The sequence below is a fragment of the Camellia sinensis genome, chromosome 4 (assembly GCF_055761805.1).
Source record: "Camellia sinensis isolate YWXY chromosome 4, ASM5576180v1, whole genome shotgun sequence".
In the NCBI taxonomy this organism is placed as follows: Eukaryota; Viridiplantae; Streptophyta; class Magnoliopsida; order Ericales; family Theaceae; genus Camellia; species Camellia sinensis.
In genome coordinates this window covers 46,577,418-46,593,163 of record NC_138964.1, presented here as the reverse complement: position 1 = coordinate 46,593,163, position 15,746 = coordinate 46,577,418, and the positions used below count along the sequence as shown (strand labels likewise).

The 15,746-nt window shown below is 33.0% G+C and overlaps 1 protein-coding gene across 1 annotated transcript in view; it reads right to left on the bottom strand.

Annotated features, from left to right (window-relative positions):
- Positions 1–543: 543 nt before the first annotated feature.
- Positions 544–15,746, bottom strand: part of LOC114291024 (uncharacterized) — a 30,245-nt gene continuing 15,042 nt past the window's right edge. Inside the window, exon 3 of the mRNA XM_028235013.2 lies at positions 544–1,656. Within this exon, the coding sequence (XP_028090814.2) occupies positions 892–1,656 (765 nt within the window). The 3' untranslated portion in view covers positions 544–891. The remainder of the gene's footprint in view (positions 1,657–15,746) is intronic.

The following is a 15,746-nucleotide window of genomic DNA, read 5'->3' as shown; positions in this document are numbered from 1 at the left end:
TGATATTTTTGTGTGAAAAATATAAAGTTTAATTTTGTCATTTTTTAAAAATCAAATTAAATAATTTTTGAATCAAAAAATAAAAAAGAAATAATTTTAATAACATATGATTTTCTTATATTTATTTATTATTAGTATTTGCCACTTTACTTGATAACCTTATGATTATGTTGGATTGGATTGTCTTCTAAAAAAAAATGTTGACAAATTATTATATTATATTTAAAATTTGTAAAAGTTTAAACCGTCAAATCAATTCGCATCCATCCGTTAATCCGCATCCGCTAATCCAGCGGACAGATGCAGATTGATTTTTTTCAATCCGCTAATCCGATGGACGAATGACAGATTGAAAATTCCTCAACCGCAACCAAACTGCAAGCACCCCTTGTTCCAAGTACTAACCACACCTCCAATGTTAATAAAAAAATTAAATGCAACAGTGATACTATCTTACATTCCGACCAATAAAAACACACAAATAAGATTAGTTACGTTCTGACCAATAAAAAAACACAAATAAGATTAGTAGGAGACGAGATATGTCCACTCAAATTCCATTTCTGGTCTTGTATTAGCAAATGACACTAGATAGGATAACATCACCATTGTACTAAATATTTGATCCTCATCCAATGTGGTCCATGGTGGCTTTCCAAACTTAAATTATCAAAGCAGGTTAAATCATTTTAACCACCACCCAGTCTAAATTTTGAAAATCTGCAGTTCTCAGCCTTACTAAAAAACATAGAAGTTTCAAATAAATCCATAATCCAAATAAAATGCCACATTATGGATAAAGATACACAAAGTAAAATTACACAACTCCAAATCTAAATTTGGGATGGAAAAACCAACTTGATGCAGTGTTTCTTTTTACAAACTCCTCAATCAATTGGTGCCATTACCAGCCACATCCTCTGCTGTCTGATGATTTTCCACCACCTCTCCGTCTGCATCTCCGTCAACATTGTCTGTTGTTTCTTCCTTTTCATCTTTAACAACCACTTCTGGGCATTTTTCCTTCTGTGGAGCCTCTCCCACTTGAGTAGTCAGTGCCGATCCACTTTTTTGATTAAGTTCCTGAAGCCGTGCCATGTGCTTCTTTCCCTTCTTATGAATTCCCAAAACTTTCATAGAGGAAGCTCCAACCTGACACATTTCACACCAGAACTTAAACCTCTTCTCCTTGCAATCTCCAGTTTTCTTCGTTTTATGTGCCAAGTTCCAATTTTTGTTCTTCGAATCGTTCTTTGAATCATTGGTAACCTTCACTACCTGCAATGCTAAATCATTGTTTTGCTTCACATCTTCTGCATTTGATTTCTGTAATAATATCTCCTGCTCTGAGTTCTGATTATCAATGGTCTCTGCAAGCTTAATGGGCTTTACAGTTCTCTTTGGGAAAAGCCCAATTGCATTGTTTTTGCCTGTCCTCTGTGCGCTCAGTCCTGCCTCCATGGCCTTGTGCTTCTTCCCCTGAAGGTGTTCGTCTAAACCCCGCTCGCTGGTAGCCCTAACTTGACAGAGTGCACAACTCCACTCCTCTTTGAGTTTCTTCTTTAAACCAACTGGGGGAAGCTCACTAGCACCCACCACTGCGGGTGGTGTCACGGTTTTGCGCTTTGCTCCAGAAAGATTCCCCTTAGGGTTAGCCTGCAACAGAAAAATGACCATAACCAGGCACTCATGTAGTAATAATTCACGTGATGAAATCATCATTAGTCTTCGAAGCAAATCTTTGCTTTCACCAAAATGGAGTAAATAACTTTCACTAGTTTTAGTTCACGTAAAATCATTCCAATAGCAAAGTCTTAGAATTTTTTTGTATGTAAGGATTTCTGATAAGTGAATACTCACTAACAAGGTCCTTTTAGAACCTTTAAAGGGTAAATCCATAAATATGATAATTATAAGAAATTTAATCAGCAATCACTAATTAAAAACACAAATAAGTTGAAAATGTAACAATACCTAAGAAACAGTATCAAGTAAATAAAAGTTCCAGTCCATCACTAATTAAAAACAAGCAATTTCAAGCCAAAGATTTCCTAAACAGCAGGAGCTGCGAATTGACCACGATAACCCAAAAAGTTCATTTAAGGGGGACCTGTTAGCCTTTATATATTCACCCAAAAATGTTAGCCTTTATAAGAAAATCTATATGCAAAAATTTTGAAAAATTACAGTGAATTTAATTTTTTTTTTTTTTTTTTTTTAAATGTCTACAGAATCAGGATGAGATCTCAAGAATGAGTTGACACATTGCATATCATCTTTTAAATAGAGAAGTGAAAACAAAAACAACCAAACTAGATTACACGCACTGATGGTGTTAAAATGCCACTGCAAAGAAAGAAATTTTCAAAAAGGACTCGAGCTTCAAATTGAGAATCATAAAATCCAAAACAAAATCAAAGAAATTCTGTCAAAAAGGATGCATACGTAGGATTCCAAATAGATTTCGTTATGATCAAGTTAAATGGCAACATTCAACTTGTAAATCATAAGATTTCAACAACTATGATCTTAAAAACATACTTCTAAGAACCTAATGTTTTGCAACAAGAATCTTATGAATCATAACTGAAAATATTTGAATCATATTTACAAAATCTTTTTCTATAAGAAATCCTTTGATTTCTTTCTAATTTACCACTCACAATTTCAATCATAAATACTATCAGCTCAAATTTACACTAGCTGTATATGCTTTTAGTGCAACAATAGAGGTTCTAGCCTAGTCAATTATTTTCATTTGTTTTTCTTAATCTAAATAAAACATTTTGAAAAGTAATTTGTTTTTGAGATTTAACCATGAGCATTAAAATCATATCAAATTTAAAACCCTAACCATCTAACAAATGAAAAAAAATCAAACACCAAGCCCAGGGATTCCCTTAAAGTTCAGTTAAGAATTTCCCAATAGAGGTAGAGCAATAAGGAAAATTATCTTCACATTGTGTTTCAGCCTCTCCACAAAAAAATAGTGGGGCTAAGGCTGTCTACCTACTACCTCCCAGACCCAACTGTAAGCGGGAATTTTGTGCCCTACGTAATACCTTTATTGTGTATCATGTTCTCGATAAAGACTTCAGGTTTATGATGAGTCTCAGCCTCTTTATCAAAGAAGTGGTGCACTCAAAATTAAAAAAACTATGAATCTTACAAATTTTGTTTTATTTTATTTTTAGATTGGATGAATCTTACAAATTTGGAAATTGATTTCATGAAATTCTTGGCAACAAAATTCACATGGAGCTGCACACAGCCACCAGACAATAAAAAAGGCACGGCCATCATGACTAACATGTGAAACGTGTCATGACACTAACCATGTATCCGTACGGATCACACCCACTGCACAGGTAGCCCACTCCCGTTAAACCCACAAATGAAAAATCAGAACCTAAGGATCAGCAAAGCCATTAACTGAGATTATTTTGTGCCAAGATCACTAACATAACAATCCAGAAGCTTGTCACGAACCATTAAAGGTTTGGTGATCTAGACAAATAATCTCCCAAATCAATGACTATGATGCCTCTTCATGGCTGACTTTTAACTTGCTGGTCCACGGGTAGAGGGGCCACCCCATATATGGGTAGATGATTTTGATAATTTGTAACTTATCAACAAGATCAACTTGCTGGTCCACAGGTAGAGGGGCCACCCCATATAGAAGAAGCAACTTTGCCAAAACATTTACCTTTTGCCTTCACATGCCTGGATTCTTGCTAACTGTTTGTCTGATTTTGATACTCAAAACACTAAGAAGTGTGTTTGGTTTCAGTTTTCTAAATTCAATTTTTTTTAAATTGAGTTTTTTGTTTTTCATGTTTTTAGTTTTTAGTAAATATTTTTTAAATCTTTAAGCAATTTTTTTACTTTTTTAAATGCACCTTACTTAAATGTATTTAAATAGTAAGATATTTGTGAAAAAATATTTTTAAAAATTAATAAATACACAAAAATACGAAAAATGTACTAAATTTTCTTTTTTTTTTTGTTTGTTTGTATTTTTTGGTATTTAGTGTATTTTTTAAAGATTTTTTTTACAAATATTATACTTTTTAAGTGTATTTATGTTAGATGTGTCTCAAAATTTTAAAAAAAAAATTAATTAAAATATTAACAAAATCATAACCAAACAAGACTTTCTAAAAACTGTTATTTGAAAATCAAAACCAAACAAGATTTTTTTTTTTTTTTTTTTCACCAGAAAAAACAAAAATAGTATCCTAAAGATGACGTTTGCATTAAAAAATCTCACTTTTATCATCTTTAACAATTCAGGCTTTAAAGACAACGAAATGGATGATAAAAATAAGAAAGAACCATCAAGCTCTATTGAGCTAATAAGCTCTCACATCATAAGCCAAATTTGAGGTGTTTCACTTGGTGACAAAAGCAAGCTTTCTACAGAAACACCAAAGAGGCCTAGAAGACCACAAATTCATATTAAGATTTTATTTTCCAAGAATGCAAACTCAGATCTTACCAGGAAATCTTGATTGTGAACCTTGAAGCATATAATGGTCAGAAAATACGAATCTAATCTTAACCAGGCAAAATTAATAAATACATATATTAAGCGAAAGGTCTACAAACTCAAATCTCTTCTTTTTCTAAACCCTTTGGAAGCTTTATTCCAAATTTCTAGGAAGAACTATTGGTTTTCATAGTTAAATTTGGTTCCATGAATATAGAAGTGTTTATCAAAGGGTTTTGAGGAAGAAACCAGGAAATAATGAACAAAGCTTCAAAAAGAAATTTTTTATTCAATGTCTACCAGTGGAACCAATGGTCACCCCTCCCAAACACACATTAATGTGTACTTATTGGGCGTTGTTAATGTCTACCAGTGGAAAATAGAGCACTAAAGCAGCCTGTTCGATGGTGAAACCATTGCTGCATATGAGACAGTAGGCCTCATGCAAAAATAACAAAAGGAAAAAGCTTTCTACTATTTTTATTCTACTATTTTATGGAGTTATGGAGTTAAGAGAAGTTAGGCAACAAAGAGATGGTGGAAATTTACATTACTCCATTTGTTTGCTTGAATACCAATTTATAGAATACATCTTGTAAATACAAACAAAAACCAAAAAGTTATCTTAATCTAAAAAGTCTATCCTAGAGTTATTACATATCTAATTTGTTGAAATTTACAACACCAATACATTAAAAAACTCAGCAACTTTGTACAAAAATATACAAGCCTAGGCATAGGCTTACACAAAGTTTCCACAAAAATAAATACAAAGACAAAAAAGTCCTTGGGAACATAAATGAAAAACTACAATTATTTGCCATATTCTGACAAACTACCAATTATATACACTGTCGACTCTCCCCATGGTTTAGAGAGATAGACTGCTGATATAAATAAGATTTGGTTGATCTTATTTGTCGTGTAACGTTGGCTGAAAGGATTTGTCTGACCACTTTCTGCCTAATCATGCAAGTTGCTCCACTTGTTTTGCATAAGGTTAGAGTCGATCATGAGACAACTGCATGTGACAGTGGGATCCACTATGCTTCCATACTATTTATGAGATTGTGATATTATTCATCAGTCTCTGATGGAGGAGAATCAAGATCCTGGCTGTATTGCTCATTCCGAAATTGTTCTACATCATCCGCGGTCATGACTAGTTCCAACGGAAGATCCAAATTATTTCTCTTTTTGAGATTTAATAACATGTCAAGAGCCTCATTAATTTGTGTAGGAGACCTTTGATATGTTATGGAAAAAAGAGTTACAAATAGTATTCTACCATCTGTGACCATAAATGACAGCTTTGCTATGCCATGGATATTAGAAGCTGCCTGTGAAATAGTTATTAGACTGTCTATCTAATATTCTGTTAAAGGAAGTTTTTGAATATTTTTCAATCTCCCTCCGGTGCTCTTCATCCAAATAGTCGTCTTCAAATTCGAAATCTTCAATTTCTTTGAGATACCAAACTTGATATGATTGGAAAAAATGTTCTCATTCTCGCCAACCAATTGTGCTAGAGATCCAAAAAATAAAATATTTACTCTATCAGAAACCTTTTACTACCCATGAGAGCGTTGCTTTTATAATCATTGGATATTCTATCCACTGGATTAGATCTAAAATTTTGAAAATAACTTGATTAGTTATTCCCCAATCTATATCTTCAAAAAACCATGTCATGATTTGCCATGATGGTTATTTTGGGAATTCCATCTTTAAAATTTAATTTATCATAGGATCGTCCTAAAATTTGTCTAATCTTATCACGATGATCCTCGACTTGATTTTTTATTAAAAGAAAATTTTCTTTTCGAAGCAAAGTCCTTGCTTTTTCAAAAAGAGAAATTCTTTTTATTTGTTCAAAAACTGGATCAAAAAACTCATCTGATATGAGATCTAATAGCTGAAGAAAATTGTTTATTTTTTTCGAAATTAAAATCTTCATTCTAATTCATTTTTTACGGATATTGAAACAAATGTTTTGTCAATCTTTTAACTTATCTGTTTGTTTAGTTAATTTGTTGGCCAGAACTCCCATGTGTCTTCGAAATTTCACTTTGTTGTCTATAATATGAGTTTTCCAAACTCCATTGAGTTTTATGTAAATTTCTCTGGATATACTAGGGTTGAAAAAATCTTTTATTTTAGATGTCTGAATATTAGTTGGAACTGGATTAGTTCTCATTTGACAAAAATTATTTTGATAAACAGGCATAGCTGTTGTACTGTAAAAAGCTTTTTTAGCTTTGGTCATGCTATCATAGGATTTATGGCTAGCTCCTGAAAATCCACAAACTTGCTTATTGCAATCATTCCATTCTGTGTAAATTCCAGGTTATCTTCCTGCAATCACAACATAAACTTTTTCTTGTCTAGGGATTGCTTTCTTAGCAATTGTCACCCAATCTCCTTGTGCGGGTTGTTTACCCTTGTTCATTTCTGAGGTCATATGCAAAAATTAAATTTACTTGTTTAGTAATTTAATTTTCTGAAAACAATTCCTACTAAGAAAATCTGCAAGAAAATTGTTAGTACCTTTAAGGTGTTCTACCTCAAAAGTATATTCTAAAATCTTATTATACCAGGCTAATCTTCTTCCTTGTTCAATAAGTTTTTTATTGATCAAGAAATCTCTTACTACTTTATTATCAGTCCACAATAAAATTTTCTGAGCCTAAATAAAAATGGCAACTTTTTATTGCAAGTAATTTTTTTTTAAAAACAATATACTTCTATTTATTTGGTTTAAATGTTCCAGAATTATATCCATAAATTAGTTCTTTTTGTAATTTTATGGGTATTGAATTTTTCCTTGGTCTAATCCCATTTTCTAATAAAGGTATAATTTTATCATGCCATAATTTACTTGGTATTACTTTAAGAAATCATGCCCAGCATGCTTCTTAGGCATCGAGTTCTAGAATTAATTTATCACCTTTCTTAGGAGGATAAACATCTGGTGAAATTTCAACATTTTCTTTAATTTGTTTAATTAAATCAACATCTTCTGCTGTCCATTCAAAAAGAACATTTTTCCTTAATTTAGTTAACCAAAGAATTTCTATTTTTGAAAGATTTCTGATAAAATTTCGTCCATAATTTAAAATACCTAATAAACTCCGTAATTGTGTTATATTTTCAAGAGTATCAGGAAAATCTCGTACGAAATATGTTCCTGTAATTTTAAACCTTTATGACCTAAAATTATTTTCAAAAATTCAATTGATTCTTTTTCTAGTTCAATCTTTTTTTGTGACAAAATAATTCCATGTTTTTGGAATTTTTCACAAAGTAATTTTAAATGTTTCTTATACTCCTCCCGGGTTTTGGAGAAGATAAGGATATCATCAATATAAACTACACAACAGTCCTTTAAGATCTTTAAAGATTGTATCCATCCGCCGTTGAAATACCTGAGGTGCTATATTTAAACCAAAAGGTATAACATTCCAGTGGTAATGTCCTTTAGGTATACTGAAAGCTGTCAATTTTTTTGACTCTTCAGTCAATTGAATTTGCCAAAATCCACTCTTACAATCAAATTTGCTAAAGATTTTTGATCATTTGGTTAAGTTAATCAAAACATCCTTGCTTAGAATAAAATATCTATCAAACGCTAAATTTTCATTTAGCCATTTATAGTTGACTACCATTCGGGCTTTTCCTCTTTTAATTTAAGCATGGCTTCTTACCATAAAAGTTGGACTAGAGTGAGGGCTTCTAATTTCTTCAATTAACTTCTTATCTAGAAGGTCCTAAAGTTGAATATCAAATTCATCTATCTTGTCTAGTATAGAACATTGGTCTTACTCTAATGATAACATTAAGATCTTTCAATTTCAAGCTACAATAACGTGGACTACGTTGTCATAGTTTTAATGGTTTTTTACTAAAATTTTATTCTAAAATTTTATAAATCCAATGTGATTCATCAATAGTTTTAATGATGTGAGTTAAATCACCATGCAAAACAGGCGCAAACTCTTTATCACAAATATATTTATATTTTTTAACAATGGAATATGAATTAAGACATTATTTATGCTTAATGAAATGGTTTTTTTCCTGTATTTGCATTGGAAGGTATTTATATATAAAATTATTTCTAAGAAGGAAATCACCATGCATATAAGGAAAACAGAGAATTTTTGGTATAATCAACTTGCTATCATTTAACCAAATAGCTATATATTTAGCCTTGAATTGTATGGAAGTATGGTTTCCATCAATTCCTATAACCAAAATTGGATGTTTCATTAATGTCCATTTTTCTTTCGGTATGACATTCCATTTACATGGGTTGATTATAGCTCCTGTATCTATGAGAGCACTGAGGCTATAAGATTTATAACCTGCAAAATTAAATGTTCCCAACACATAGCGTGGAAAAATAGGGATCTAAACATTTGTTGAGGCAATAGATTCTTGATTAAAATTATTACTCGATTCACCTATGCTTAATTTTGAAAATACTTTGTTAGGAAAATCTTTTTCAAATACAGAAGTTGATCTTTTAATTTTTGGAACTATATTTTGAATATATAAATTTTTTTTCCTGATGCTTGCGTTTGTATTTTTGCAGGATTTTTTGTTTTAGACGATTATCCTTGTCCCACTAGGTCATGGATTAACTATTGTCGAAGGACTTCTAAATCGCTCCAATTCATTAGACACTGTTGGATTTCCGTGTCAAATGGTCTATTTCAACGATTTTATTATTGTTTGATCCTGTTTTTGTTTCAAGAAATTTGATCAATTCGTGAATTGTTTTCCAACAAATAGCCAAATCATGGGAATTAGATTTCACTCCTAATCCTTGTGTTTTAATTCTTATTTTGATTGTGTCCTCAAGAATATGATCATTTATGGAAATAAAGAAATTTGATCTAACATTAAACCAAACTACTCCATTAGCGAAATTAGATTGAATTCCTCCAATGATTGCTTTCATTGGGTCGGAAAATCTTTTATCAAAAATTACAGCCAAAATAGGAGTATCTATCCCTTGTCAGAATAAGGCTGTTATGGTTACCTGTATTAATCAAATATGAATATATTGAATCTCAGGATATTTCTTTTTTCCACCTTGCAACCTTTTTCTTATCAAAAAAAGGAATATCAATGTTTCCGTGTTCTGACCATTTTGCCTGAGTGTTGCCACTGTATTGTGCAAACACTCTTGCTGAAAAGAAGTTGAATTTTGAAAGTTCGTAAATTTCTGACACAACAACTTCTTGTATTTCTTCAGATTTTGCTAATTCTTCTTCGGTAAAAGTTTTTTCTTCACCGATTACATCTCCAAGTTGAATTGCTTGTAATTCTTCTTGAGATATACTATCTGCTTCTTGAGATATTTCTTGACTATCTATATTAGTCATCATGAAGATTAGTTCTTCATCTTAACTTTCTTCATCACTAGAAATTTCGCCCAAGATTTCTTCTTCATCTTACACTTTTTTTCCCCCCTTTTTGGGCATTCAGGTGAAAAGTGACCCTCTTCGCTACAAATGTAACATTTACAAGTTTTCTTTTTTAAAACATTTATTGGTTTCTTTTTTCGAATATACTTTTTCTTTTTTGAAAAAGTTCTGTTCTTTTTCCAAGATTTTCATTTATATTTTCTGTGTTTTTCTGAAAAATCTTTTTTGCTTGGGAAATGTATTGCAACCAATTTTTCAATTTTCTTTCAAAATTTTATCACAACATTTTTGACCATATTGTGAGTTAGAAATTTGATTTTTTATGTGTTTTTTCGCCTTTGCTTCTAGACACCGATATGCTATTAGTCTTAAAACATAATAAATGCGAAAACAAAGATTATCATATTCTTCTTTCTCCATTTTTTAGCCTTGAATTGTATAGAAGTATGGTTTCCATCAATTTCAGTAACCAAAACTGGATGTTTCATTAATGTCCATTTTTTTTTTTGGTATGGCATTCCATTTACATGAGCTGATTGTAGCTCCTGTATCTATGAGAACACTAAGGCTATACGGTTTATAACCTGCAAAATTAAATATTCCCAACACGTGTATCTTCTTTTTCCTTGGCTAGGAGAACAAAATATTAGATAGACAGTCTAATAACTATTTCACAGGTAGCTTCTAATATCCATGGCTTAGCAAAGTTGCCATTCATGGTCACAGATGGTAGAATACTATTGGTAACTCATTTTACCATAACATATCAGAGGTCTCCTACATAAATTAATGAGACTCTTTCTCAAAAAGAGAAATAATTTGGATCTTCCGTTAGAACTAGCCATGACAGCAGATGATGTAGAACAATTTTGGAATGAGCAATACAGCCAGGAACCTGATTCCCCTCCACCAGAGACTGATGAAAAATATCACAATCTCATAAATAGGATGGAAGCATAGTGGACCCCACTATCACATGCAGTTGTCTCATGATCGACTCTAACCTTATCCACAACACGTGGAGTAACTTGCATTATTAAGCAGAAAGTGGTCAGACAAATCCTTTTCGCCGATGCTACACGACAAATAAGATCAATCAAATCTTATCTATATCAATCTATCTCTCTGAACCACGGGAAGGATCGACAGTGTATATAATTGGTAGTTTGTTAGAATATGGCAAATAATTGTAGTTTTTCATTTATGTTTCCAAAGACTTTTTTGTCTTTGTATTTATTTTTGTGAAACCTTTGTGTAAGCCTATGCCTAGGCTTGTAGATTTTTGTACAAAGTTGCAAAGTTTTTGGACGTATTGGTGTTGTAAATTTTAACAAATTAGATATGCAATACTCTAGGATAGATTTTTTGGATTAGGATAACTTTTTGATTTTTGTTTGTTTCTACAAAATGTATTATATAAATTGGCATTCAAGCCAGGCCTTAATGGTTGTTGGCTGCTACCTAGGAAGCACCGACACATCTGCCAAGCCCACGTATCAATGTCCAACACGTATTGGACACTGACACGTGTCTGACACGTGTCCCACACTCGGTCTATCATGTCCCTAATTTATTTTTATTTTATTTTTTTTCCTCCTCATCTCAGACACGCCTTGGACACGTTTGAGATCCTAGCTGAGAGAGAGAGAAGAAGAAGAAGAAGAAAAAGAAGAAGAAGAAATACCCGAAGATCTGTTCAAATGACATGTTTGAGACCCATCGAGCACTATTCGAAATCACAGTTGCTATCCATTTGCGACGAAGAGGAACAAATTTTTGAAGATTTATTCGAAGGAAGACGAACAAGATTAGACCCATCGCAATATTTGAAGGAAGATCTGTTCGAAGGAAGACATGTTTGAGACCCATCGCACTATTCGAAGATTTGTTCGACGGCAGACGAACAAGCTTTCCATCTACGATCAAGAGGAAGCTTCCTACTACTACAGCAAATTTTTATTCTCTCCTTTATAGTCGTTTTGTATTCCGAGAAAATAAAAAAATATATAACTTTCCACCTACCAGACTAACAAAAGGTTCCACCTAGAAGTCAAATGATCAAATAGTCAAACAGTTGGGCTTCCACATACCAGTCAAATGGTTAAAATAACTATTTGAATGTGTATTTTTGCTGAATGTGTGACAAGATTCATTTTTTGGTGTTTTAATTTGCACTTGTGTTGCAACTGAATGTTAAAATTTTTAGTTAGTGTTAATTTTTTTTTCTTTTATAAAATTAAATAAAATATTTATATATATGAGGTATATTATATGAATAAATAAATATATTTTTATCGTGTCCTTAGCGTGTCATGTGCGGTATTTTTTGAAAATTAATATGTCGGTGTCGTGTCACGTGTCCGTATATGTGCAACATAGGCTGCTACCAACTCCCATGCACGAAGTTCATCAGAAAACAAAATGTCCAGATAAAGGTTCAACTCCTCCATGGTTCTGGAAACAAATGATGAATTTTTTTTTTTCAAGAATGACAATTAACTTAACAACTTGAAAATCATAACACTAATTTGCAAAAGAGGCTAAAACAAGTACTCCAGTGGATTAAGACCTCATTCAAGATAGAGAACTCAAGGTTCCTCCTGATACGAACATTTCAACCATACTTGGCTTTATTCCCTAATATGTAGTCTCACTAATACAAGTTTAATACAAGTTTAACCAACTGTAATAGTGTACGTGTGAATATGAATTTTATATTTGCTTTATATTTCTGTTATTCTCGATCTTTCTTAAGAATAGTTTAGCCTTTCTCTTGTAATTAGGGTATTAGGGTTTTGATTAGTTTAATATATATATTGTATTTAGTTCCTTTGATTATTTACTTCAATATAGAAAATATTACATTTGTTACTTAGTTGCACAAAGCGGGATCGGGGAATCGTAGACATTCCAAGAATCGTTGTTAGGGAGCATTTGTATATGTATTAAATAATATAATATAGAAAAATATATTGTAAGATTATATAATTTTTTTTTCTCTAATGATGATGAAAATATATGTTACAAATTTTTTTAAAGAGAGTACAATAAAAAATCATATGTTAAAAAATTATAATTATATACTTTTATTAGATTTGTTTCATTTATTATAAAATATTTATTCTAAAATATTTATATTATTTTTTTATCTATTTATTTTAAAATATTTTTGTTAAAAATTATTTGTTTTATTTATTTTCTTACAAAAAAAAAAAAAAAGAAGAAGAGAGGGGCAGAGGGGAAGGAGAAGAATCCGAAGCCCAACTCTCATGTTTATGATGCAAATCATCTGGTAACCCAAACACTAAATAAAACAGCTCACAAGCCCAAACAAATGTTTGCATGGGTCTAAAAAAAATTCCCAAGCCCAATAAAAATTCCCACCTAACTCTCATGTTTATAATTCCCAACCCCTAGCAGGTGCTGCTTCTTTGCAGCCTAGTCTCTCTCTCTCTCTCTCTCTCTCACCTTTTGTGTCACCATCATTCCCATCCAGTCAGATCCGCGATTCTATCTCAATGGAGACGCGATTCTATCACAAATCTTCCTACGAATCGCTGAATCGCGATTCTAGACGAGAATCGTCTCCCCTTCCGACGATTCCTACTACTAAGGTTTGCTATCATGGTATCAAAGCTAGGTTACAGAAGCAGACTTAGCATGTAGCCTTCTATCGTTTGTCGTCTTCTCTTTTTTCATACGTCCTTCGCAGGTGTTCTCTTCTCACATACGACCTGCGAATCCTTTTGGCACATCTGTTCTAGGCATCGCAGCTTTTTTCTCCAGCCATTGCAACCTTTAGGCGAGTGGTTCCAGCCCTTCGCAACTTGCAGCTCTTACGCAAGTCCTCTTCAGCCACTTTTGACTTATCTGGATCAGTCAGGTTGCTGTGGGTATCAGTCGTATCTCCTGCTTTTGGATTCTCTACTTTTGGATTTTCTCTGGAGCCATAACCTCTGTTTCTGCCTTCTCTCTGGTTTCATTATCTGGTTGTTTTGCATTGTTGGGTACTTTGTTTTGCTAAATATTAGTGCAAATATTTTTCTTTGGGCTGATTGATATAGCATATTGTTTGGGTTGATTGCTGTTGTCAATACTGTTCTTCTTCAACTATTTTGCAAATATGTCTGATGATAAGTTCCACGATTCAATTAACATTAAGTTGGATGGGTCCAACTATTCATATTGGTCACATGTTGTGAAGAAATTTGTAGTAGGCAAGGGCATGTGGGGCTATGTTAGTGGTGTTACAAGCCGACCTGATGAAACTAAAGAAACTGAGGGCACAGTTGCCAAATGAGATAAAGAGAATGCTCAGATTCTCACTTGGTTTCACAACGCAGAAAGTTTGGGATTATTTGAAGACTATGTGTTGGAATCTAATTTTGCCAAGCAATATGAGCTTGAGATGTCTATTTGCACTGCCACACAGAGAGATAAGTCAGTTCAAGAATTCTATAATCTGATGGCATCGTATTGGGATCAGTTGGCCCTCATGGAACCTTCGGAGCTCCAAGCACTTGACAGCTATATGAGACATTTAGAAAAACAACGGCTTGTCTAGTTTCTTATGGCTCTTCGGGATTAGTTTGAGCCTCTTTGAGGGGCTATTTTGCATCATTCTCCTTTGCCTTCTGTTGATGGAGCTGATCGAGAGCTTATTGCAGAAGAATCACGGTTTAAGGTCTCACATGTTCCCTCCCCTTCTCAGTCTGTCTTTTCTTCACCTCTCTTGCCGACTCCTGCTGCCTCTCATTTGATTCAAGTTACTAGGAAACCTCAGCCTAGGGTTTACGTGGATGAGTGCAGTTTTTGCCATCAGAAGGGTCACTGAAAGCATGCTTGTCCTAAGCTTTTGCAGCCCAAAGGTCGTCACCCCCCTCATGCATCATCCTTATCTCATCAACAACCATCTCGTCATGCCACTCCAACGACCCATGCTACTCTCGTGTCTGATCCTATGCAGTCTATGTTTGAGCAGTTCGTTCCGAATCTCTCATCTCAGGCCTTTGCTATGACTACCACTCAATCAGGTTTGCCTAATTCATCATCCTTAGGTAGTGTACCCACTTCGTGGATTTTTTATTCTGGTTATTCGCACCCTATGAAGCACAAACACCTTCCTAAGGCCTATGTATTAGTGTCGGGCATGTGTCGGTCACGGACATGGACACACGGTGGACATGTGTCCGACACACTCCCTAAGGTGTCCCCTTTTTTTTGAATTTTTTGCAGCCAAACACGTTTTGGACACGCTTGGACCCTGCGGGGTACAAAATGTAATTTCTGAAACTTCTAAATGGAGCCAAACTGTAAAAAACAAAAACTGAAAAAAAAAAGAGAAGAGAAAATTGAATCGAAGAAGGGGAAGAGAGAACATGAACCAATTGAAGCCTAGATCGAGGTATGTCCTTTGTTTTTCTTTGCTTCGTTTTCCTTCTTCTTTCTTGGTTCACAGGTTGTCTCTCTATCTGTGTGTCTTGAGGCTCTCTCTCTCTCTCTCGCTTTTTCGCAGGTCTTCTCTCTTTATCTCTCTCTGATTTCATCTATCCCCCTCTGTTTTCAGTGTATGTTTTGTATATATATATATATATATTATTCTCTTATGAGAGTTTAAAAATAATTTTTTTTTTAATTTCTTTTTCTTCTTTCTCTGATTAGAGATCAAAAATATATATAGTTGTTTTATAACAAAAATCTTACTTTTTTTTATATATATCTGAGCCCCTCTTTTTTTTTCATCTTTCCATTTTTTTTTTCTATTTTTTTAATTACCTTTCAATGAATTTTTTTTAAAAATTTTTAGACATAATAAAAAAATA